Here is a 25,245-nt window from a genome sequence, read left to right as displayed (position 1 = left end):
TTTTTTCTCTGGAGTTCTCATTTGAAAGCTATTTTAATTATAAATTAGTTCCATAAAGAGCAAAAATAAACCTTTTGATGAGTGATCTTGTGCAACTGATTAATAGAATGAGCACAAAATTATCATCTGATTGAATGCTCTCATTACTCATTACACACAGCATGTGCAAGTGAAAGGGTAAAGGTCAGAGCAGGATTTCATTGCTACCCTACAGTATTGTTTAAATATCCTTAGAATCATCCTGAGCAGTAAAATGGGTGCAGGATTTTTTTTTTTTTAACACTGTATTTTTTTTTAGACCTTTTTAATTTAGGGGGCTAAATTTGCCTTACACTAGATGCACACTATAAGATTATAAGTCCAATCTTTTTGGTTGGAACCAAAAATCTGGTAATGTATGGGAGCAATTGACCATTTGCTCCCACACACTGGAAATCAGACAAAGAGGGATATTCAGACAAGTTGGCTAAATCCATGTGATTTAACCAATTTATCAGAACGACCATTTTTGCCCAGTAGTTGATCGTCATTTGCTCCAATACATTACCAGAAAGATTGGACAGATAATCTTATAGTGTGTACCATCTTAAGGCTTCGGGGGTATCCAGTTAGGCAAGATAAAACATTGGGTCAGAAAAAATTGGCCTATATACAGAAGTGTCCTTGTACACTACCTTTGCAGTTGCGCCAAGCAGCCCTTTTCGGTGCACCAGGTCCTGTGTGACTGAGCTTGTGCCAGGCACCTTTTTTTTTTGTCTTTTTTGCCTGAAAATGTGTCAGATTTGCAAATGGATGTTTCACGAGACTGCAGATTCATTTGCCATGCAACATATGTTTAAATGTGCAGCGGCTTACACACGCCAGGCGTCTCGTGCCACATGGAGTATGGAGGCCAGGTGTATGAGGACATTTAATGTTGGGATAGGAATCAAGAACTGTTTTTCTTTTGATATACGTCTGCGTACATTAGAGGCATTCAAACATTTTTCTTGCAGTGCCGTACTGAAGAAATGACTTTGAGCGGAGGGCCACAATTTTATTTTCTCACAATTGGCCTTCCTGCAATCAGTTAAGGGATATTTGATAAGGACATTTTTACTAAAACTAATAAAGATATATTGAAATAAACTTATTTTTAATGATTTTAGATTGCAATTTTACTCACTGTGATGAGATGCTGGAGTTGTAACTTTGCAGGGGAGAGTCCCCGGTCTATGGGGGTAATTCCGAGTTGATCGCAGCAGGATTTTTTTTAGCAATTGGGCAAAACCATGTGCACTGCAGGGGAGGCAGATATAACATGTGCAGAAAGAGTTAGATTTGGGTGGGTTATTTTGTTTCTGTGCAGAGTAAATACTGGCTGCTTTATTTTTACACTGCAAATTAGATTTCAGTTTGAACACACCCCACCCAAATCTAACTCTCTCTGCACATGTTACATCTGCCTCCCCTGCAGTGCACATGGTTTTGCCCAATTGCTAAAAAAAATCCTGCTGCGATCAACTTGGAATTACCCCCTATGTTTCCCTCAGATACTGGGGTAGATGTATTAACCTGGAGAAGGCATAAGGAAGTGATAAACCAGTGCTAAAGCAGTGTTAAGTGCAAGGTGTTAATGCACCAGCCAATCAGCTGCTGACTGTTCATTTACATATGGGAGCTGATTGCCTGGTGCGTTTATCACCTTGCATTTATCACTGGTTTATAACTTCCTTATGCCTTCTCCAGGTTAATACATCTGCCGCACTGTCCTTTAGATAATGCCTGTGGTCTGTATTATCCTCAGGTTATATCAGCTCTTCTCCTCCTAAGATACTGTTCCTGACTCCTGTTCACTTCGGATAATGGGCCTGGCCTCACTCCATCCTACTTTAGATAATGTCTCTAGACCCATCTTCCAGGATTCCTTTTGATATACAGTTAGTGGTGAAGGTGCAGGGGCTGATCAAAGTCTCCAAACTGCAGTCCGGTCAGTGGGCCGCAATGGAGCATGGGATGGGTCGCTAGGGGACCAACTTATTTGTCATTTGGAAAAAAACCCATCATGCGTCTACATGTTATGAAAGCTGTAAAGAAACTACAATATATACTTACATTTATATATTACATTAGGTGTAGTTAATGCTCAAGGGTCAGGTGACAGGATTATTTTTTCAATGTGGTTCCAAGTGTATCCAGATTGATGAAGATTTGATCATACCACCTCTTGGGCTGATTATCTGGATCACTTCTGGCTCCTTTACAGCCAGTTAGCACAGTCAGAAGATGAGCGCACACGTGGGTAACTAGCGCTTTCCTTCCTACCACATATCACTATACTGAATATGTACCTCTAGACTTCATTGTTTTCGATTCACTGCTGTACCTTGCTAATATTGGCTACAATATTTCTGCATGTGTAGACACATTTATGCAAACCACAACATAACATTTCTCTGACGTCCTAGTGGATGCTGGGACTCCGTAAGGACCATGGGGATATAGCGGCTCCGCAGGAGACAGGGCACAATAATAAAAGCTTTAGGATCAGGTGGTGTGCACTGGCTCCTCCCCCTATGACCCTCCTCCAAGCCTCAGTTAGATTTTTGTGCCCGACGAGAAGGGTGCAATCTAGGTGGCTCTCCTGAGCTGCTTAGAATAAAAGTTTAAGTTAGGTTTTTTATTTTCAGTGAGTCCTGCTGGCAACAGGCTCACTGCTACGAGGGACTTAGGGGAGAGAAGTAAACTCACCTGCGTGCAGGATGGATTTGCTTCTTAGGCTACTGGACACCATTAGCTCCAGAGGGATCGAACACAGGCCCAGCCATGGAGTCCGGTCCCGGAGCCGTGCCGCCGACCCCCCTTGCAGATGCCGAAGTTGAAGAGGTCCAGAGGTCCAGAAACAGGCGGCAGAAGACTTTCAGTCTTCATAAGGTAGCGCACAGCACTGCAGCTGTGCGCCATTGTTGTCAGCACACTTCACCAACTGTCACTGAGGGTGCAGGTCGCTGGGGGGGGCGCCCTGGGCAGCAATGTATAATACCTTTTTATGGCTAAAATACATCACATATAACCCTTGAGGCTATATGGATGTATTTAACCCCTGCCAGATCTCACAAACTCCGGGAGAAGAGCCCGCCGAAAAGGGGGCGGGGCCTATTCTCCTCAGCACACGGCGCCATTTTCCTGCTCAGCTCTGCTGTGAGGAAGGCTCCCAGGCTCTCCCCTGCACTGCACTACAGAAACAGGGCTAAAACAGAGAGGGGGGGCACTTATTTGGCGATATGATTACATATATAAAAATGCTATAAGGGAAAACACTTGTATAAGGGGTTGTCCCTGTATAATTATAGCGTTTTTGGTGTGTGCTGGCAAACTCTCCCTCTGTCTCCCCAAAGGGCTAGTGGGGTCCTGTCCTCTATCAGAGCATTCCCTGTGTGTGTGCTGTGTGTCGGTACGTGTGTGTCGACATGTAGGAGGACGATGTTGGTGAGGAGGCGGAGCAAATTGCCTGTATTGGTGATGTCACTCTCTAGGGAGTCGACACTGGAATGGATGGCTTATTTAGGAATTACGTGATAATGTCAACACGCTGCAAGGTCGGTTGACGACATGAGACGGCCGGCAAACAAATTAGTACCTGTCCAGGCGTCTCAGACACCGTCAGGGGCTTGTAAAAACGCCCATTTACCTCAGTCGGTCGACACAGACACAGACACGGACACTGACTCCAGTGTCGACGGTGAAGAAACAAACGTATTTTCCTTTAGGGCCACACGTTACATGTTAAGGGCAATGAAGGAGGTGTTACATATTTCTGATACTACAAGTACCACAAATAAGGGTATTATGTAGGGTGTGAATAAACTACTTGTAGTTTTTCCTGAATCAGATAAATTAAATGAAGTGTGTGATGATACGTGGGTTTCCTCCGATAGAAAATTATTGGCGGTATACCCTTTCCCGCCAGAAGTTAGGGCGAGTTGGGAAACACACCTTAGGGTGGATAAGGCGCTCACACGCTTATAAAAACAAGGGGCGTTACCGTCTCCAGATACGGCAGCCCTCAAGGAGCCAGCTGATAGGAAGCTGAAAAATATCCTAAAAGTATATACACACATACTGGTGTTATACTACGACCAGCAATCGCCTCAGCCTGGATGTGCAGCGCTGAGGGGGCTTGGTCGGATTTCCTGACTGAAAATATTGATACCCTTGACAGGGACAAGATTTTATTGACTATAGATGCATTTCTATATATGCGAGATGCGCAGAGGGATATTTGCATTCTGGCATCAAGAGTAAATGTGATGTCCATATCTGCCAGACGAAGACACGACAGTGGTCAGGTGATGCAGATTCCAGACGGCACATGGAAGTATTGCCGTATAAAGGGGCGGTCCATCGGACCTGGTGGCCATGGCAACAGCTGAAAAATCCACCTTTTGTTACCCCAAGTCACATCTCAGCAGAAAAGGACACAGTCTTTTCAGTCTCAGTCCTTTCGTCCCCATAAGGGCAGGCGGGCAAAAGGGCCAGTCATATCTGCCCAGGGGTAGAGGAAAGGGAAGAAGACTGCAGCAGGCAGCCCATTCCCAGGAACAGAAGCCCTCCACAGCTTCTGCCAAGTCCGCAGCATGACGCTGGGGCCGTACAAGCGGACTCAGGTGCGGTAGGGGGTCATCTCAAGAGTTTCAGCACGCAGGGGGCTCACTCACAAGTGGACTCCTGGATCCTACACGTAGTATCCCAGGTGTACATTGGAAATTCGAGACGTCTCCCCCTCACAAGTTCCTGAAGTCTGCTTTACCAACGTCTCCCTCCGACAGGGAGGCAGTATTGGGAACAATTCACAGGCTGTATTCCCAGCAGGTGATAATCAAAGTACCCCTTCTACAACAAGGGAAGGGGTATTATTCCACACTATATTGTGGTACTGAAGCCAGACGGCTCGGTGAGATCTGAAATATTTGAACACTTACATACAAGCGTTCAAATCAAGATGGAGTCACTCAGAGTAGTGATAGCGAACCAGGAAGAAGGGGACGATATGGTGTCACTGGATATCAGGGACGCTTACCTACATGTCCAAATTTGCCTTCTCACCAAGGGTACCTCAGGTTCGTGGTACAGAACTGTCACTATCAGTTCAGACGCTGCCGTTTGGATTGTCCACGGCACCCCGGGTCTTTACCAAGGTAATGGCCGAAATGATGATTCTTCTTAAAAGAAATATGGACGCTTTCCTGATAAGGGCAAGGTCCAGAGAACAGTTGGAGGTCGGAGTAGCACTATCTTAAGTAGTTCTACGACAGCACGAGTGGATTCTAAATATTCCAAAATCGCAGTTTTTTCCGACGACACGTCTACTGTTCCTAGGGATGATTCTGGACACAGTCCAGAAAAGGATGTTTTCTCCCGGAGAAGAAAGCCAGGGAGTTATCCGAGCTAGTCAGGAACCTCCTAAAACCAGGAAAAGTGTCAGTGCATCATTGCACAAGGATCCTGTGAAAAATGGTGGTTTCTTACAAAGCGATCCCATTCGGTAGATTTCACGCAAGAACCTTTCCGTGGGATCTGCTGGAAAAATGGTCCGGATCGCATCTTCAGATGCATCAGCGGATAACCCTGTCTCCAAGGACAAGGGTGTTTCTTCTGCGGTGGCTGCAGAGTGCTCATCTATGAAAGGGCCGCAGATTCGGCATTCAGGACTGGGTCCTGGTGACCACGGATGCCAGCCTGAGTGGCTGGGGAGCAGTCACACAAGGAAAAAATTTCCAGAGAGTGTGATCAAGTCTGGAGACTTCTCTCCACATAAATATACTGGAGCTAAGGGCAATTTACAATGCTCTAAGCTTAGCAAGACCTCTGCTTCAAGGTCAGCCGGTATTGATCCAGTGGGACAACATCACGGCAGTCGCCCACGTAAACAGACAGGGCGGCACAAGAAGCAGGAGGGAAATGGCAGAAACTACAAGGATTCTTCGCTGGGCGAAAAATCATGTGATAACACTCTCAGCAGTGTTCATTCCGGGAGTGGAAAACTGGGAAGCAGACTTCCTCAGCAGGCATGACCTCCACCCGGGAGAGTGGGGACTTCATCGGGAAGTCTTCCACATGATTGTAAACAGTTGGGAAAAACCAAAGGTGGACATGATGGCGTCCCGCCTGAACAAAAAACTAGACAGATATTGCGCCAGGTCAAGGGACCCTCAGGCAATAGCGGTGGACGCTCTGGTAACACTGTGGGTGTACCAGTCAGAGTATGTGTTCCCTCCTATGCCTCTCATACCAAAAGTACTGAGAATCATAAGAGGGAGATGAGTAAGAACGATACTCGTGGTTCCGGATTGGCCAAGAAGGACTTGGTACCCGAAACTTCAAGAGATGTTCACGGAAGACCCGTGGCCTCTACCTTTAAGAAAGGACCTGCTCCAGCAGGGGCCTTGTCTGTTCCAAGACTTACCGCGGCCGCGTTTGACGGCATGGCGGTTGAACGCCGGATCCTGAAAGGGCATTCCAGATGAAGTCATCCCTACCCTGGTCGAAGACAGGAAGGATGTAACCGCAAAACATTTTCACCGCATTTGGTGAAGATATGTTGCGTGGTGTGAGGCCAAGAAGGCCCCTACAGAGGAATTCCAACTGGGTCGTTTCCTACATTTCCTGAAAACAGGACTGTCTATGGGCCTAAAATTAGGGTCCATTAAGGTTCAAATTTCGGCCCTTTCGAATTTCTTCCAGAAAGAACTGGCTTTAGTGCCTGACGTTCAGATGTTTGTAAAAGGGGTACTGCATATACAGCCTCCTTTTGTGCCCCAGTGGCACCTTGGGATCTCAATGTTGTTTTGAGTTTCCTAAAGTCACATTGGTTTGAACCACTCACCACTGTGGACTTAGCATCGTCACCTTCCATGTGAGATATTTTATTAGCCCTGGCTTCAGCCAGGCGTGTGTCAGAATTGGCGGCTTTATCATATATAAAGCCCTTACTTAATTTTTCATTCTGACAGGGCAGAATTGAGGACTCGTCCTCAATTTCTCCTTAAGGTGTTTTCTGTTTTTCACATGAACCAACCTATTGTGGTACCTGCGGGTACTAGGGACTTGGAGGACTCCAAGTTACTTGACGTTGTAAGGGCCCTGAAAAATATGTTTCCAGGACGGCTGGAGTCAGAAAATCTGACTCGCTGTTTAGCCTGTATGCACCCAACAAGATGGGTGCTCCTGCTTCTAAGCAGACGATTGCTCGCTGGATTTGTAATACAATTCAGTTTACACATTCTGTGGCAGGCCTGCCACAGCCAAAATCTGTAAAAGCCCATTCCAAAAGGAAGGGGGCTCATCTTGGGCGACTGCCCGAGGGGTCTCGGCTTTACAACTTTGCCGAGCAGTTACTTGGTCAGGGGCAAACACGTTTGCTAAATTCTACAAATTTGATACCCTGGCTGAGGAGGACATGGAGTTCTCTCATTCGGTGCTGCAGGGTCATCCGCACTCTCCCGCCCGTTTGGGAGCTTTGGTATAATCCCCATGGTCCTTACGGAGTCCCAGCATCCACTAGGACGTCAGAGAAAATAAGATTTTACTTACCGATAAATCTATTTCTCGTAGTCCGTAGTGGATGCTGGGCGCCCATCCCAAGTGCGGATTGTCTGCAATACTTGTACATAGTTATTGTTACAAAAATCGGGTTATTCTTGTTGTGAGCCGTCTTTTCAGAGGCTCCTTCGTTGTTATCATACTGTTAACTGGGTTCAGATCACAGGTTGTACGGTGTGATTGGTGTGGCTGGTATGAGTCTTACCCGGGTTTCAATATCCTTCCTTATTATGCACGCTCGTCCGGGCACAGTATCCTAACTGAGGCTTGGAGGAGGGTCATAGGGGGAGGAGCCAGTGCACACCACCTGATCCTAAAGCTTTTATTATTGTGCCCTGTCTCCTGCGGAGCCGCTATATCCCCATGGTCCTTACGGAGTCCCAGCATCCACTACGGACTACGAGAAATAGATTTATCGGTAAGTAAAATCTTATTTTCTATAGTTTAAATTTCACCAGACTAATCAAAGGTAATATCTGATTGGCTGTGATGGGTAACATTACATTTGAGTTATATAAGCATTTTATGAAATTAAGCTGTTAATGTCTATTTGCCCCAGGCATGGAAAAATGTCAAACTATTTACAAAATCTTTTTGTTTGGTGCTTTGTAGTATATAGCTAAAATGTATTTATCATGCCATTTGGGTGTGCGCTAAAGTACACCACACTGTATATAGGTAACTCCCCATGGATCTCCCCAAACCCAGTTATAGACTTTACATTATCTGACCAGCCCCATTCTAGCCACATAACACCCATCCTCTACTCCCTTCACTGGCTGCCTGTAAGATGGCGAATCATCTTCAAGATTGGCCTACTGAGTTTCAAAGCACTACATGACCAGGGCCCAAGGTACCTGATGCAGCTACTGACCCCATACTGCCCCACTCGATTACTGCGATATGTAGATGAATGACTTTTAGCAGTACCTAGAATCTCCCGTAATTCATCTGGGGGTTGAGCTTTTAGTCATGCGGCTCCGACTCTATGGAACTCACTTCCCCGCACAGTGCGAGAGGCCCCAACTATAGAATCCTTCAAAAGTAGACTCAAGACTTTCCTTTTTACTCAAGCATTCCCATAAATGTCCATTTAGTATCTCCATGCTTCTGTATTTTATGAAAAGCTGTTCTGTACTTCATTATTTTCTGTACTATATTATGCTATGTATCTGTTAAGCGCCTTGAGTCCTATTGGAGAAAGAGCGCTATATAAATAAAATTATTATTATTATTATTATGATCATTCTCTCCATTCTACATCACACCCTACTCTCCATCTATTCAACCTTATTGTCATTCGTTGGTCACTTGGGTGTAGTATGATATGCCGGCAGCCGGGCTCCCGGCGACCAGCATACCGGCGCCGGGAGCCCGACCGACGGCATACCGACAGTGTGACGAGCGCAAATGAGCCCCTTGCGGGCTCGCTGCGCTTGCCACGCTGCGGGCATGGTGGCGCGCTATGCGCGCCACGCTATTTTATTCTCTCTCCAAGGGGGTGAATATATGTAAGTATGCCGGGTGTCGGGATTCCGGCGCCGGTATACTGTGCGCCGGGATCCCGACATTCGGCATACTGAAGACCACCCGGTCACTTCTCTCCTATCTACTTCCTCATGTTGCATTTCCTTCTGTAGGTATGTCTCCAAATTTCTCTGTATGCATTGTTTCATCCCGTGCACCTTTTTCTTTTATTATATATGCAGATGGGAATTCAAGATGATGGATATGAAGAGGCTAACAATGCAGAGTTTGACTATGAAGTAGAGTATGAGTGTGTAAGTATTTGTTTTAATCAGTGCTAAAATTTATTTTTTACAAGTTTTTTTTCACAAAAAATAGGCTCATCTCCCTTGCAGAACATTGTTCTTCTCAGATTTGTTGCCTGTATTTTACCAGATTAAATATAAAGTACTACACCAACATACTTCTGAAATTACTACTTAGACAAAACATTTCAGTCCATATAAAAAATACCTTGTTCGAGCCAAATGGCTGGATTCTCCCTATTCAGCTAGAACGAAACAACCAACTAGGTCGGTTGGTATGATGACTGTAATACCTGGGTCTGGGTGATATGAATATTTATAAGTTGTTGATGGCCTCCCCATCCTGCCATGTTGAGAATGCTTGCAGCCTGCAGCCAGTCATGTGTTGAAACTAATCTGAATTCCTAATATAGAGCATTCTTTCCCTTTTTCTTTCTCCTGGATTTTTGTATATGGATGATACAGCATAATTCTCTGCATTACTTATTTCAACATTGTATGACCAGTCAGTGAGACCACACACATTGTCATTATTATTGTCAATTTTATTGAAGTTTGTATTGTTCATAAGTGTAATTGTTCTGTGCAATTCGAAAACAATAAAAAATACCTTGTGCAAATGATTGCTGGATGCAAATATACTGGCTGTAAATTGCTCTTATATAAAAATATTAGAATATTCCCATTTATGCAGTTTTTATTGAAATTTAGGAAATTTAAGTCCAGTGAATAAAACAGATAGGACGGCCCTCAATATGTTGGCATTGAGTCATGTTTAGCAGCCTATATCAAAAAGAGGCACCTGTCCTCAAAATAATAGAATTCACAATATATGAATATTGGCCCTCATTCCGAGTTGATCACTAGCTGCCATTGTTCGCTGCGTAGCGATCATTAAAAAAAATGGTAAAACTACGCATGCGTATGAGCCGCAATGCGCACGCACGTCGTACGTGTACAAAGAGCATTGTTGTTTTGCACTGCTAGCGACGATTCCATTCGCACAGCCGAACGCTAGGAGATTGACAGGACGAGGGCGTTTGTGGGTGTCAACTGACCTTTTTCTGAGAGTGTTTGGTAAAACGCAGGCGTGTCCAGGCATTTGCAGGGCGGGTATCTGACGTCAATTCCGGGACCTTTGTCGCAGCAATCATCACACAGAATAAGTAACTACAGGGCTGGTCTTGTTTTGCACAAAATGTTTTTGTACCGCTCTGCTGCACAGGCGTTCGCACCCTTGCAAAGCGAAAATACACTCCCCCGTGGGCGGCGACTATGCGTTTGCACGGCTGCTAAAAGTAGCTAGAGACCGATCAACTCGGAATGAGGGCCATGGTGCTTTGATATTCCTGTGGGTGCTCAAGAGACCGGCGTCTGGTGCGTGACGGTGGATGTACACTTGTCTAGCGGTGAAGGAGACGAACTGGAATACAGGAGGGGCCCGCAGCTGCAGCCGGGAGAACTCTTTTATTCACATGCCTTTAAGAACTGACTGCATATCAGTTCTCACCTCCAGCCGACACTTGTGTCAATACAACGAAGTAAGGGGTAGACAGTCTATGAAAATCGGAGCTGATATACTAATAAGCAACTGTCAAAGTGCTGGTGAAGTGGTATCTTGCATCGTTTTTTGTGCATGTTTTGTGGTGGAGGTATGAAGAGCCTCTTACTAGATCATCTGATTTGTAGGCGCACTAAGTGTTATTCTTACTTTTTTGGCTATAAATTGTGACTAAGGTATCAAGTGTGAGTATCAGGTGGAGAATGAGAGCTAATCATGGTGTGGTGTGAATGGAGGAGGAGAGAGAAAGAAATAGGAAAAAGGGAGGGAGGGGGTCCAAAAAAATGTCACTTTAGCATCCAGATTAATTGTTTAATCTATGTCATTTAATGTAAAGGTCTACTGTAGTCAGTGTTATGTCTCTTATGTGAAAATCTTCCACTGTTCAGATGGTAATGACAAATATTGGTCCCCAATATGGTCTTACGGTTGTCTTTCTTCCATCCTATGGACTTTCAGATGTTCATACCCCCATTGTACATGAAATTGCAATAATAGTGCAGCATCAGATAACATAAGGACATGGTAGGTGAAAACCTAATGTTAAGGTAATGTTACTTACCCAGACTTGCTTGTGTGTTTACTGGTCCTCTGAGTTGGATCGTTGCTGATGTGCTGTGAGTGCTGACAATGAAGTGTGAGTGAGGGACTATGAGAGAACATTAGGAGGCTACTGTATGTATTAAAACCAGGTATTTATTATTATTTTTGTGGTTCAGACACTCACAAAACTGTTTTCAGGTGTGCCATCATACAATGCAGAAAGAAAAAAGTAAGAGGCTATTCACACCATGGGTTGCCTCACACGCAAGTAAAGCTAACATGGGCAAGGGACACAGTAAGTGTCTGAACAGCAGTAATAAATACCTGGCTTTGGATCTTTGGTTCACCACTCAGGGTTTTTGTGTTCTGTTGAGTAGTCCTGTTAGTATGGTTCCTCAGTGTGTCACCACCTGTCAAATATTGAGGAGAAAGCGTGATGGTCAGAGGCTGTTTTGCTAGATTCTTGCACAGAGTGACTGAAACCCTGAACCCTTAGGATTGCAGTATTGTACAGTATCATGCAATATTCTCTGGTCTATGCCTAGTTGGGCAAGGGTTCATCCTAAGGCAAGGTGATGACCTAAAACATACTTCCAGGTTATGTCAGAACTATCTTTGAGGAAAAGAACACGACTGTAGTCCTCAAATCATGAAGTGGCTATCACAGTCTCCAGTCTAAAACGCCATCAAGCTGGTTTGGGGTGAAGCAAAGCAACATAAAAGTACAACATTTCTCTGACGTCCTAGTGGATGCTGGGAACTCCGTAAGGACCATGGGGAATAGACGGGCTCCGCAGGAGACTGGGCACTCTAAAAGAAAGATTAGGTACTATCTGGTGTGCACTGGCTCCTCCCTCTATGCCCCTCCTCCAGACCTCAGTTAGAATCTGTGCCCGGCCAGAGCTGGGTGCTCCTAGTGGGCTCTCCTGAGCTTGCTAGAAAAGAAAGTATTTGTTAGGTTTTTTATTTTCAGTGAGCTTCTGCTGGCAACAGACTCACTGCTACGTGGGACTGAGGGGAGAGAAGCAAACCTACCTGCTTGCAGCTAGCTTGTGCTTCTTAGGCTACTGGACACCATTAGCTCCAGAGGGTTCGAACACAGGGCCTGACCTCGATCGTCCGTTCCCGGAGCCGCGCCGCCGTCCCCCTTGCAGAGCCAGAAGACAGAAGAGAAACGATGAAATCGGCGGCAGAAGACTCCTGTCTTCATTAAGGTAGCGAACAGCACCGCAGCTGTGCGCCATGCTCCCAGCACACTTACACACTCCGGTCACTGTAGGGTGCAGGGCGCTGGGGGGGGCGCCCTGGGCAGCAATTATAATACCTTTTGGCTAAAAATACACATAATACAGTCTGGCAACTGTATATGTGTAAAAACCCCCGCCATTAAGTTACACAAAACGCGGGACAGAAGCCCGCCGCTGAGGGGGCGGGGCCTTCTTCCTCAGCACACCAGCGCCATTTTCCCTTCACAGCTCCGCTGGAAGCAGCTCCCCAGGCTCTCCCCTGCAGTATCCTGATACAAGAAGGGTAAAAAAGAGAGGGGGGGCACATAAATTAAGGCGCAAATAAGATATTTAAGCAGCTATTGGATAAATCACTTATTATAGTGTAAATCCCTGTGTTATATAGCGCTGTGGTGTGTGCTGGCATACTCTCTCTCTGTCTCCCCAAAGGACTTTGTGGGGTCCTGTCCTCAGTCTGAGCATTCCCTGTGTGTGTGCGGTGTGTCGGTACGGCTGTGTCGACATGTTTGATGAGGAGGGTTACGTGGAGGCGGAGCAAGGGCAGATTTGTGTGGTGTCGCCCCCGTCGGGGCCGACACCTGATTGGATGGATATGTGGAAGGTCTTAACCGACAGTGTCAACTCCTTACATAAAAGGTTCGATGACGCAGCAGCTTTGGGACAGCCGGGGTCTCAGCCCGCGCTTGCCCAGGCGACTCAGAAACCGTCAGGGGCTCATAAACGCCCTCTGGCTCAGATGGTAGACACAGATGTCGACACGGAGTCTGACTCCAGTGTAGACGATGATGAGACAAATGTACAGTCTAAAAAGGCCATCCGATGCATGATTACTGCAATGAAAGATGTATTACACATTTCTGATGTTAACCCGGTTACTACCAAGAAGGTTTATATGTTTGGGGAGAAAAAGCCGCCAGTGACTTTTCCCCCATCTGATGAATTAAATGAATTGTGTGAAGAAGCGTGGAGTTCCCCTGATAAGAAACTAGTGATTTCTAAGAGGTTACTAATGGCGTACCCTTTCCCGCCAACGGACAGGTTACGTTGGGAAACATCCCCTAGGGTGAACAAGGCGCTCACACGCTTATCTAAAAGGGTGGCCCTACCGTCTCAGGATACGGCCGCCCTAAAGGAGCTTGCGGATAGAAAGCAGGAAGCTATCCTGAAGTCTGTGTATACACACTCTGGTACTCTACTGAGACCTGCTATTGCTTCAGCCTGGATGTGTAGTGCTGCAGCAGCATGGACTGATACCCTGTCAGACAACATTGATTCCCTCGACAGGGATAATATTTTGCTAACCCTAGAACATATAAAAGACGTCGTCTTATATATGCGGGATGCCCAGAGGGACATTTGCCTGCTGGCATCTAGAATTAATGCAATGTCCATTTCTGCCAGGAGAGTATTATGGACTCGGCAGTGGACAGGTGATGCTGATTCTAAAAGACACATGGAGGTTTTGCCTTATAAGGGTGAGGAATTATTTGGGGACGGTCTCTCGGACCTAGCATCCACAGCGACAGCTGGAAAGTCGACTTTTTTACCTCAGGTTTCCTCACAGCCTAAGAAAGCACCGTATTATCAAATGCAGTCCTTTCGGCCTCAGAAAGGCAAGCGGGTCAGAGGCGCATCCTTTCTGGCCAGAGGCAGGGGCAGAGGAAAGAAGCTGCACCAGGCAGCCAGTTCCCAGGAACAAAAATTATCCCCTGCTTCCACCGCATGACGTTGGGGCTCCACAGGCGGAGCCAGGTGCGGTGGGGGCGCGTCTCCGAAACTTCAGCAACCAGTGGGTTCGCTCACAGGTGAAACTCTGGGCTGTTCAAATTGTATCTCAGGGATACAAGCTGGAGTTCGAGGCGACTCCCCCTCGCCGTTACCTCAAATCAGCCTTGCCAGCTTCCCCCAGGGAAAGGGAGGTAGTTCTGGCGGCAATTCACAAGCTGTATCTCCAGCAGGTGATAATCAAGGTCCCCCTCCTTCAACAAGGAAGGGGTTACTATTCCACAATGTTTGTGGTACCGAAACCGGACGGTTCGGTCAGACCCATTCTGAATTTAAAATCCTTGAACACTTATATAAAGAAATTCAAGTTCAAAATGGAATCGCTCAGAGCGGTTATTGCAAGCCTGGAAGAGGGGGATTTTATGGTGTCTCTGGACATCAAGGATGCTTACTTGCATGTCCCCATTTACCCACCTCACCAGGAGTACCTCAGGTTTGTGGTACAGGACTGTCATTACCAGTTCCAGACGTTGCCGTTTGGCCTGTCCACGGCACCGAGAATATTTACCAAGGTAATGGCCGAAATGATGATACTCCTTCTGAAGAAGGGAGTTATAATTATCCCGTACTTGGACGATCTCCTCATAAAGGCGAGGTCCAGAGAGCAGTTGTTGGTCAGCGTAGCACTCTCCCAGGAAGTGTTGCAACAGCACGGCTGGGTTCTGAATATCCCAAAGTCGCAGCTGATTCCTACGACGCGTCTGCTTTTTCTGGGCATGATTCTGGACACAGAACAGAAGAAGGTGTTTCTCCCGGTGGAGAAGGTCCAGGAATTGTCATCTCTGGTCAGGGACCTCTTGAAACCAAAACAGGTGTCGGTGCATCACTGCACGCGGGTCCTGGGAAAGATGGTGGCTTCATACGAAGCAATTCCCTTCGGCAGGTTCCATGCAAGGATCTTTCAGTGGAATCTGTTGGACAAGTGGTCTGGATCGCATCTTCAGATGCATCGGCTGATAACCCTGTCCCCGAGGGCCAGGGTGTCTCTGCTGTGGTGGCTGCAGAGTGCTCATCTTCTCGAGGGTCGCAGATTCGGCATACAGGACTGGGTCCTGGTGACCACGGATGCAAGCCTCCGAGGATGGGGGGCAGTCACTCAGGGAAGAAACTTTCAAGGCCAGTGGTCAAGTCTGGAGACTTCACTATACATAAATATACTGGAATTAAGGGCCATTTACAATGCCCTGAGTCAAGCAGAGCCCCTGCTTCAAAACCAACCAGTGCTGATTCAGTCAGACAACATCACGGCGGTCGCCCATGTAAACCGCCAGGGCGGCACAAGAAGCAGGATGGCAATGGCAGAAGCCACAAGGATTCTTCGATGGGCGGAGAATCACGTGCTAGCACTGTCAGCAGTGTTCATTCCGGGAGTGGACAACTGGGAAGCAGACTTCCTCAGCAGACACGACCTCCACCCGGGAGAGTGGGGACTTCATCAAGAAGTCTTCACACAGATTACAAATCGTTGGGAAATGCCACAGGTGGACATGATGGCGTCCCGCCTCAACGAAAAGCTAAAAAGATATTGCGCCAGGTCAAGGGACCCTCAGGCGATAGCTGTGGACGCACTTGTGACACCGTGGGTGTACCAGTCGGTTTATGTGTTTCCTCCTCTTCCTCTCATACCCAAGGTACTGAGGATAATAAGAAAGAGAGGAGTAAGAACTATACTCATCGTTCCGGATTGGCCAAGAAGAACTTGGTACCCAGAACAGCAAGAAATGATCTCAGAGGACCCGTGGCTCCTGCCTCTCAGACAGGACCTGTTGCAGCAGGGGCCCTGTCTGTTCCAAGACTTACCGCGGCTGCGTTTGACGGCATGGCGGTTGAACGCCGGATCCTAACGGAAAAGGGCATTCCGGATGAAGTGATTCCTACGCTGATAAAAGCTAGGAAGGATGTGACAGCAAAGCATTATCACCGTATATGGCAGAAATATGTTGCTTGGTGTGAGGCCAGGAAGGCCCCAACAGAGGAATTCCAGCTGGGTCGATTTCTGCACTTCCTACAGTCAGGGGTGACTATGGGCCTAAAATTGGGGTCCATAAAGGTTCAGATTTCGGCCCTATCTATTTTCTTTCAAAAAGAACTGGCTTCACTGCCTGAAGTTCAGACGTTTGTTAAGGGAGTGCTGCATATTCAGCCCCCTTTTGTGCCTCCAGTGGCACCTTGGGATCTTAACGTTGTGTTGGATTTCCTGAAATCCCACTGGTTTGAGCCACTTAAGACCGTGGAGCTAAAGTATCTCACGTGGAAGGTGGTCATGCTGTTGGCTTTAGCTTCAGCAAGGCGTGTGTCAGAATTGGCGGCTTTGTCATGTAAAAGCCCATATCTGATCTTCCATATGGACAGGGCAAAATTGAGGACTCGTCCCCAATTTCTCCCAAAGGTGGTATCAGCGTTTCATTTGAACCAACCTATTGTGGTGCCTGCGGCTACTAGGGACTTGGAGGACTCCAAGTTACTTGATGTAGTCAGGGCTTTGAAGATCTATGTAGCCAGGACGGCTGGAGTCAGGAAAACTGACTCGCTATTTATCCTGCATGCACCCAACAAGCTGGGTGCTCCTGCTTCAAAGCAAACTATTGCTCGCTGGATCTGTAGCACGATTCAGCTGGCACATTCTGCGGCTGAACTGCCGCATCTTAAATCAGTGAAAGCCCATTCCACAAGGAAGGTGGGCTCTTCTTGGGCGGCTGCCCGAGGGGTCTCGGATTTACAGCTTTGCCGAGCTGCTACTTGGTCGGGTTCAAACACATTTGCTAAGTTCTACAAGTTTGATACCCTGGCTAAGGAGGACCTTGAGTTTGCTCATTCGGTGCTGCAGAGTCATCCGCACTCTCCCGCCCGTTTGGGAGCTTTGGTATGATCCCCATGGTCCTTACGGAGTTCCCAGCATCCACTAGGACGTCAGAGAAAATAAGAATTTACTCACCGGTAATTCTATTTCTCGTAGTCCGTAGTGGATGCTGGGCGCCAGTCCCAAGTGCGGACTCTCTGCAATACATGTATATAGTTATTGCTTAACTAAAGGGTTACTGTTATGAGCCATCCGCTGAATGAGGCTCAGTTGTTGTTCATACTGTTAACTGGGTATGGTTATCACAAGTTGTACAGTGTGATTGGTGTGGCTGGTATGAGTCTTACCCTGGATTCCAAATCCTTTCCTTGTAGTGTCAGCTCTTCCGGGCACAGTTTCCCTAACTGAGGTCTGGAGGAGGGGCATAGAGGGAGGGGCCAGTGCACACCAGATAGTACCTAATCTTTCTTTTAGAGTGCCCAGTCTCCTGCGGAGCCCGTCTATTCCCCATGGTCCTTACGGAGTTCCCAGCATCCACTACGGACTACGAGAAATAGAATTACCGGTGAGTAAATTCTTATTATTTGTGGGAACTTCTTCAACAGCATTGAGAAGAACTTCCTGAACAGTAATTATTGAATACCATTGTAGAAAGAATGCCAGGTCCAAATATTTACTATATCTTTTCAGAATTTATTAACAAGAAACATTAGTTACATTGTGTTGCTTAAGTATACAAAATTTATTATGCAATATGAAATATTATACATCTGTGAGCCAAAACATTATGACCACTCCCATATGAATCCAATGATGTTGACTATCTCTTAACAACAATGTCAAATTCAGGATTATGACCGTAAGATGATATAAGGTACTCGTACTCAACGTAATTTTTGCAGAAGATAAGAGCAGGTATAAAGACTTGAGTGCCTTTGATAAGGGCCACATTGTTATGCCGGACAACTGGATCAGAGTATCTCCAAAATGGCAAGGCTTGTCGGATGCTCAAGGTCAGTTGTGGCGAGTCCCTACCTACAGTGGTCCAGGGAAGGAAAAACCATAAACCACTATCAATGTGTTGGACATCCAAGACTAAAGCTATCCTGGCTGGTACAAGCAAACCGTAGAGCTGAAAAGGGTATTTCTCTAACGTCCTAGTGAATGCTGGGGACTCCGAAAGGACCATGGGGATAGCGGCTCCGCAGGAGACTGGGCACAAAGTAAAAGCTTTAGGACTAGCTGGTGTGCACTGGCTCCTCCCCCTATAACCCTCCTCCAAGCCTCAGTTAAGATTTTGTGCCCGAACGAGAAGGGTGCAATCTAGGTGGCTCTCCTGAGCTGCTTAGAGTAAAAGTTTAAATAGGTTTTTTTATTTTCAGTGAGACCTGCTGGCAACAGGCTCACTGCATCGAGGGACTAAGGGGAGAAGAAGCGAACTCACCTGCGTGCAGAGTGGATTGGGCTTCTTAGGCTACTGGACATTAGCTCCAGAGGGACGATCACAGGCCCAGCCATGGATGGGTCCCGGAGCCGCGCCGCCGGCCCCCTTACAGAGCCAGAGAAGAGGTCCGGAAAATCGGCGGCAGAAGACGTCCTGTCTTCAGTAAGGTAGCGCACAGCACCGCAGCTGTGCGCCATTGCTCTCAGCACACTTCACACTCCGGTCACTGAGGGTGCAGGGCGCTGGGGGGGGGCGCCCTGGGACGCAATGAAAATACCTTAAATGGCTAAAAATACATCACATATAGCTCCTGGGCTATATGGATGTATTTAACCCCTGCCAGTTTTCCACAAAAAAGCGGGAGAAAGGCCACCGAAAAAGGGGCGGAGCCTATCTCCTCAGCACACAAGCGCCATTTTTTCCTCACAGCTCCGTTGGAGGAAGGCTCCCTGACTCTCCCCTGCAGTCCTGCACTACAGAAACAGGGTAAAACAAGAGAGGGGGGGCACTAAATTGGCATATTAATATATACAGCAGCTATATTAGGGAAAAACACTTATATAAGGTTATCCCTATATATATATATATATATATATAGCGCTCTGGTGTGTGCTGGCAAACTCTCCCTCTGTCTCCCCAAAGGGCTAGTGGGGTCCTGTCCTCTGTCAGAGCATTCCCTGTGTGTGTGCTGTGTGTCGGTACGCTGTGTCGACATGTATGAGGAGGAAAATGGTGTGGAGGCGGAGCAATTGCCTGTGTTAGTGATGTCACCCCCTAGGGAGTCGACACCTGACTGGATGGTCTTATGGAAAGAATTACGTGATATTGTCGGCACTTTACAAAAGACTGTTGACGACATGAGACAGCCGGCAAATCAGTTAATACCTGTACAGGCGTCTCAAACACCGTCAGGGGCTATAAAACGCCCGTTACCTCAGGTCGATACAGACACTGACACGGACACTGACTCCAGTGTCGACGGTGAGGAAACAAACGTATTTTCCAGTAGGGCCACACGTTACATGATCACGGCAATGAAGGAGGTTTTGAACATTTCTGATACACGCAAGAACTTTTCAGTGGGATCTGCTGGACAAATGGTCCGGATCGCATCTTCAAATGCATCAGCGGATAACCCTGTCTCCAAGGACAAGGGTGTCTCTCCTGTGGTGGTTACAGAGTGCTCATCTCCTAGAGGGCCGCAGATTCGGCATTCAGGATTGGGTCCTGGTGACCACGGATACCAGCCTGAGAGGCTGGGGAGCAGTCACACAGGGAAGAAATTTCCAGGGCTTGTGGTCAAGCATGGAAACGTCACTTCACATAAATATCCTGGAACTAAGGGCCATTTACAATGCCCTAAGTCAGGCAAGACCTCTGCTTCAGGGTCAGCCGGTGTTGATCCAGTCGGACAACATCACGGCAGTCGCCCACGTAAACAGACAGGGCGGCACAAGAAGCAGGAGGGCAATGATGGAAGTGGCAAGGATTCTTCGCTGGGCGGAGAATCATGTGATAGCACTGTCAGCAGTGTTCATTCCGGGAGTGGACAACTGGGAAGCAGACTTCCTCAGCAGACACGATCTTCACCCGGGGGAGTGGGGACTTCACCCAGAAGTCTTCCACATGATTGTGAACCGTTGGGAAAAACCAAAGGTGGACATGATGGCGTCCCGCCTCAACAAAAAACTGGACAGATATTGCGCCAGGTCAAGGGACCCTCAGGCAATAGCTGTGGACGCTCTGGTAACACCGTGGGTGTACCAGTCAGTGTATGTGTTCCCTCCTCTTCCTCTCATACCAAAAGTACTGAGAATCATAAGAAGGAGAGGAGTAAAGACTATACTCGTGGCTCCGGATTGGCCAAGAAGGACTTGGTACCCGGAAATTCAAGAGATGCTCACGGAAGACCCGTGGCCTCTACCTCTAAGAAAGGACCTGCTCCAGCAGGGACCATGTCTGTTCCAAGACTTACCGCGGCTGCGTTTGACGGCATGGCGGTTGAACGCCGGATCCTGAAGGAAAAAGGCATTCCGGATGAAGTCATCCCTACCCTGATCAAAGCCAGGAAGGATGTAACCATACAACATTATCACCGTATTTGGCGTAAATATGTTGCGTGGTGCGAGGCCAGGAAAGCCCCTACAGAGGAATTTCAACTGGGTCGTTTCCTGCATTTCCTGCAAACAGGACTGTCTATGGGCCTCAAATTAGGGTCCATTAAGGTTCAAATTTCGGCCCTGTCAATTTTCTTCCAAAAAGAACTGGCTTCTGTTCCTGAAGTTCAGACGTTTGTCAAGGGAGTACTGCATATACAGCCTCCTTTTGTGCCTCCAGTGGCACCTTGGGATCTCAATGTAGTTTTGGGATTCCTAAAATCACATTGGTTTGAACCACTCACCACTGTGGACTTAAAATATCTCACATGGAAAGTGGTAATGCTGTTAGCCCTGGCTTCAGCCAGGCGTGTCTCAGAATTGGCGGCTTTATCCTATAAAAGCCCTTACCTAATTTTTCATACGGACAGGGCAGAATTGAGGACTCGTCCTCAATTTCTCCCTAAGGTGGTTTCAGCATTTCACTTAAACCAGCCTATTGTGGTGCCTGCGGCTACTAGGGACTTGGAGGATTCCAAGTTGCTGGACGTAGTCAGGGCCCTGAAAATATATGTTTCCAGGACGGCTGGAGTCAGGAAATCTGATTCGCTGTTTATCCTGTATGCACCCAACAAGCTGGGTGCTCCTGCTTCTAAGCAGACGATTGCTCGTTGGATTTGTAGTACAATTCAGCTTGCACATTCTGTGGCAGGCCTGCCACAGCCAAAATCTGTAAAAGCCCATTCCACACGGAAAGTGGGCTCATCTTGGGCGGCTGCCCGAGGGGTCTCGGCTTTACAACTTTGCCGAGCAGCTACTTGGTCAGGGGCAAACACGTTTGCTAAATTCTACAAATTTGATACCCTGGCTGAGGAGGACCTGGAGTTCTCTCATTCGGTGCTGCAGAGTCATCCGCACTCTCCCGCCCGTTTGGGAGCTTTGGTATAATCCCCATGGTCCTTTCGGAGTCCCCAGCATTCACTAGGACGTTAGAGAAAATAAGAATTTACTTACCGATAATTCTATTTCTCATAGTCCGTAGTGGATGCTGGGCGCCCATCCCAAGTGCGGATTGTCTGCATTACTTGTACATAGTTATTGTTACAAAAATCGGGTTATTGTTGTTGTGAGCCATCTTTTCAGAGGCTCCTTCTGTTATCATGCTGTTAACTGGGTTCAGATCACAAGTTGTACGGTGTGATTGGTGTGGCTGGTATGAGTCTTACCCGGGATTCAAAATCCTTCCTTATTGTGTACGCTCGTCCGGGCACAGTATCCTAACTGAGGCTTGGAGGAGGGTCATAGGGGGAGGAGCCAGTGCACACCAGCTAGTCCTAAAGCTTTTACTTTGTGCCCAGTCTCCTGCGGAGCCGCTATCCCCATGGTCCTTTCGGAGTCCCCAGCATCCACTACGGACTATGAGAAATAGAATTATCGGTAAGTAAATTCTTATTTTTAGAATAATCCCTAGGTGGCGCAAATAATGAATGATACAAAGAAATTACCCGTGTGGGCTAAAGTCCGTTCTTTTTCATACAGGCGAGTTCATATGTAAGTCCGTCGTGGTGTATGAAAAAAACCCACAATGTAAACACAAATGTTCAGTAACACTCTCTGTAGATACTCGAGGGGTAAAGTATACACCCAGGCTCCTTTCGACTATTCAGTACTTGGGATGTGCAGTTCTACTCGTAAGGTCCACCTCAGTGATTCACATAAAAGTGCTGCTTACATGCGCTTACTTCTAAAACAATTGTATTAATCCCATCAAGGTTTCTTTCACCCATATGAATGTGGTATCCAAAACAATCAAGCACCCATGAGTATATCTCTAAATGTATGGGATGCTCACGTGTATGCTTACTTCAAGATGCAGTGTACTTTTACATAAAATGTTTCTTTCGACGTATTCCGCTGTGTTCCTCCTCTATTCCTTCAATTTTACTTCATGCTCAGTGTAAGCACCAAAAAAAAGAAGGAATATATGAGGGTACGAAAGATTTTTAATAAAATGGTTTAAAACAAATATTCGTCACAATAGGTTCTTATAATTGGACAAATTACAAAAATATCATGACCAGATAGTGCAACTCTTCAACGTGAGAAAAAGAAGATGGAAAACCCGGGTATTCTCACCGTTATTTCGTTGAATTCACTGGTAGAAAGTATTCAGCTTCCACATGCTCCACCACCAACGCGTTTCTACTGTATGTAAGTCTTTATCAAGGTGCATGTGAAAACTGATCTAAATGGTATTTAAACCCTGTGTCACTGATTGGCTCCGTCCCTTCCTGGGCGGGGATAATACAAATGGAATCTTAGATAGTGACATAAACCAGGGTTGCATACTATATACTATATGCATGTGTAAAAACAATCAAAAAGAGGGGCTAAATTATAAATACTTAAAACCGCAAAGGGGAATTAGCGATTTGCGTTCCACTGCCGGTGGAACGCATGGTACTTCCGCCGGATATCCGGCCCGGCGGCCAGTGCTATATGAAAACGTCAGTGCCCACAATGGAACTGACGGAGGTAAATTCTTATGTACTCCACGTCTCCTGGAGCGCAAAGGGGGCGCCACTATACGTCAAAGCCGGAGGCGGAAGTGGCGGGTTGTTTACATTCAGTGCGTTCCACATCTCCTGGAGCGCACTGAGGCCACCGGTGTTAAGCTGGTACATACTTCCGCCCTGAAGCGACTTGGCATCATAATGGGCTATCATAATACATGGTTAAATAATGAGTAATGCAGGTTTACAAATCCCATCCTATTAGATTGGTAATTTAGAGTGTAAATATATAACCACAATTGAATAACAAGGTGCATATGTAGATGGTGAATCCCATAATGGTATCCCCTATTAAAACTTAACTAGGATCTACCTGTTGATGATAATACCTGGCTATGGATAATAAGTGAATACATTTTGCATGATTGCGGTCCCTAAGTGATAATGCAGAAAAATTCCTAGTGCACTACCTAAACAGTATTGTTACTTTATGTAGTGTAATGGGTCTCAATATACAAAAGTTATTCTGGATGGAGAAGTATAAGAGGGAGGATTCCTTATAGAAACCATTTAGTTTCAAAATCCAAGTTGAGGCCCGCCGGATGTAATGTTCCTAATTCAAAGATACTTCTCATTTCTCTTCTTGCCAACTGTTCTTCTGTGTCGTTTTTACGCCAATTTCCCTTAATGATGTGGATTCCACAAAAAGAAATGAGTCCTGATATGGAGCACTGATGGGTCTCTTTAAAGTGAGCTGATACCCCATGTGTGGTGACCCCTTTTTTGATATTCCGTACGTGTTCAGCCATTCGCTCTTTTAATTTTCTGGTTGTTCTCCCTACATATTGTTTTTTGCAGGAGCATGTTAGCAGATATACAACATTGCTGCTATTACACGTAATGAACTGCCTAATCTGCCTTACTTTTCCTGTAGAGGAAGAGGAGTACTCGGTAACCTTGGAGGTGGTACTCTTACAGTTCCTGCACATACTGCAGGTACCACATCTATGGAAGCCTTTTGTCAGGACTGTGGTCATATTTTTCTTTTCATGTAGCACACTCTTGACCCGATGATTTTTGAGATTATCTGCTTTTTTGTATATAAATTTGGGCTTATCTTTGAGGGTGTCTTTTAGAGCTGGGTCACGCAATAGTATTCCCCAATGTCTTTTAATTATTGTTTCTACCTGTTTGTGTTGGCTACTGAATTTGGTGATAAATGGCACACCAAAATCCTTGATGGTTTTATTATCCCGATGTTCGGTTTTGATGAGATCTTCTCTACTGATCTTTTCGTATTTATGAAAGGGGGTGTCCACTGTTTTGGTTGTGTACCCCTTGGCTGTAAATTGTTTCCGAAGTTTAAGACCCTGTATCTGGTAGTCTCCCAGTTTGGAGCAGTTCTTCCTTATACGGTGAAATTGACTGTTGGGTACGGACGTCAACCAGTTGGCATGATGATTGCTGTTAGATGGAATAAACGAGTTGCAATCCGTGGGTTTGGTATAGGTTCGTGTGTGCAATTCTCCTTCCACAAAAATCTCTAAATCTAAAAAATTGACCGATTTTTGACTGATGTCAAAGGTTAGAATAATGTTCCTGGTATTGTTATTTAATGACTGACAAAATTCCTGTAGTGATGTAGGGTTGCCCCTCCATACAAAAAAGATGTCGTCAATATACCGAACCCAGGAGACCAGATGTCCCCCCCTCGCCACTCCAACCGTCCACCGCTTCCTGTTCCCATTTGGCCATGAACAGATTGGCGTAGCTTGGGGCGAACCTGGTCCCCATGGCGGTCCCATTCAGTTGCAGATAGAACTTTTCTTTGTACATGAAGAAATTATTCTTCAGTATTAGTTCTATTCCTTCCAAAATAAAATCTCGAAACGGGCTGAGATCC

General features: G+C 46.4%; 1 protein-coding gene across 3 annotated transcripts in view; it reads left to right on the top strand.

Moving 5' to 3' along the window:
• Positions 1–25,245, top strand: part of BEND2 (BEN domain containing 2) — a 236,477-nt gene that overhangs the window by 11,206 nt on the left and 200,026 nt on the right. For all 3 annotated transcript variants that reach the window (XM_063953929.1, XM_063953928.1, XM_063953930.1), the window contains exon 3: positions 9,291–9,362. In XM_063953929.1, coding sequence (XP_063809999.1) covers positions 9,291–9,362 — 72 coding nt within the window. The remainder of the gene's footprint in view (positions 1–9,290; positions 9,363–25,245) is intronic.

This window comes from Pseudophryne corroboree, chromosome 2 (genome assembly GCF_028390025.1).
Source record: "Pseudophryne corroboree isolate aPseCor3 chromosome 2, aPseCor3.hap2, whole genome shotgun sequence".
NCBI lineage: Eukaryota > Metazoa > Chordata > Amphibia > Anura > Myobatrachidae > Pseudophryne > Pseudophryne corroboree.
Note: the sequence above shows the minus strand (reverse complement) of the source record. Positions and strands in the feature narration are given on the sequence as shown.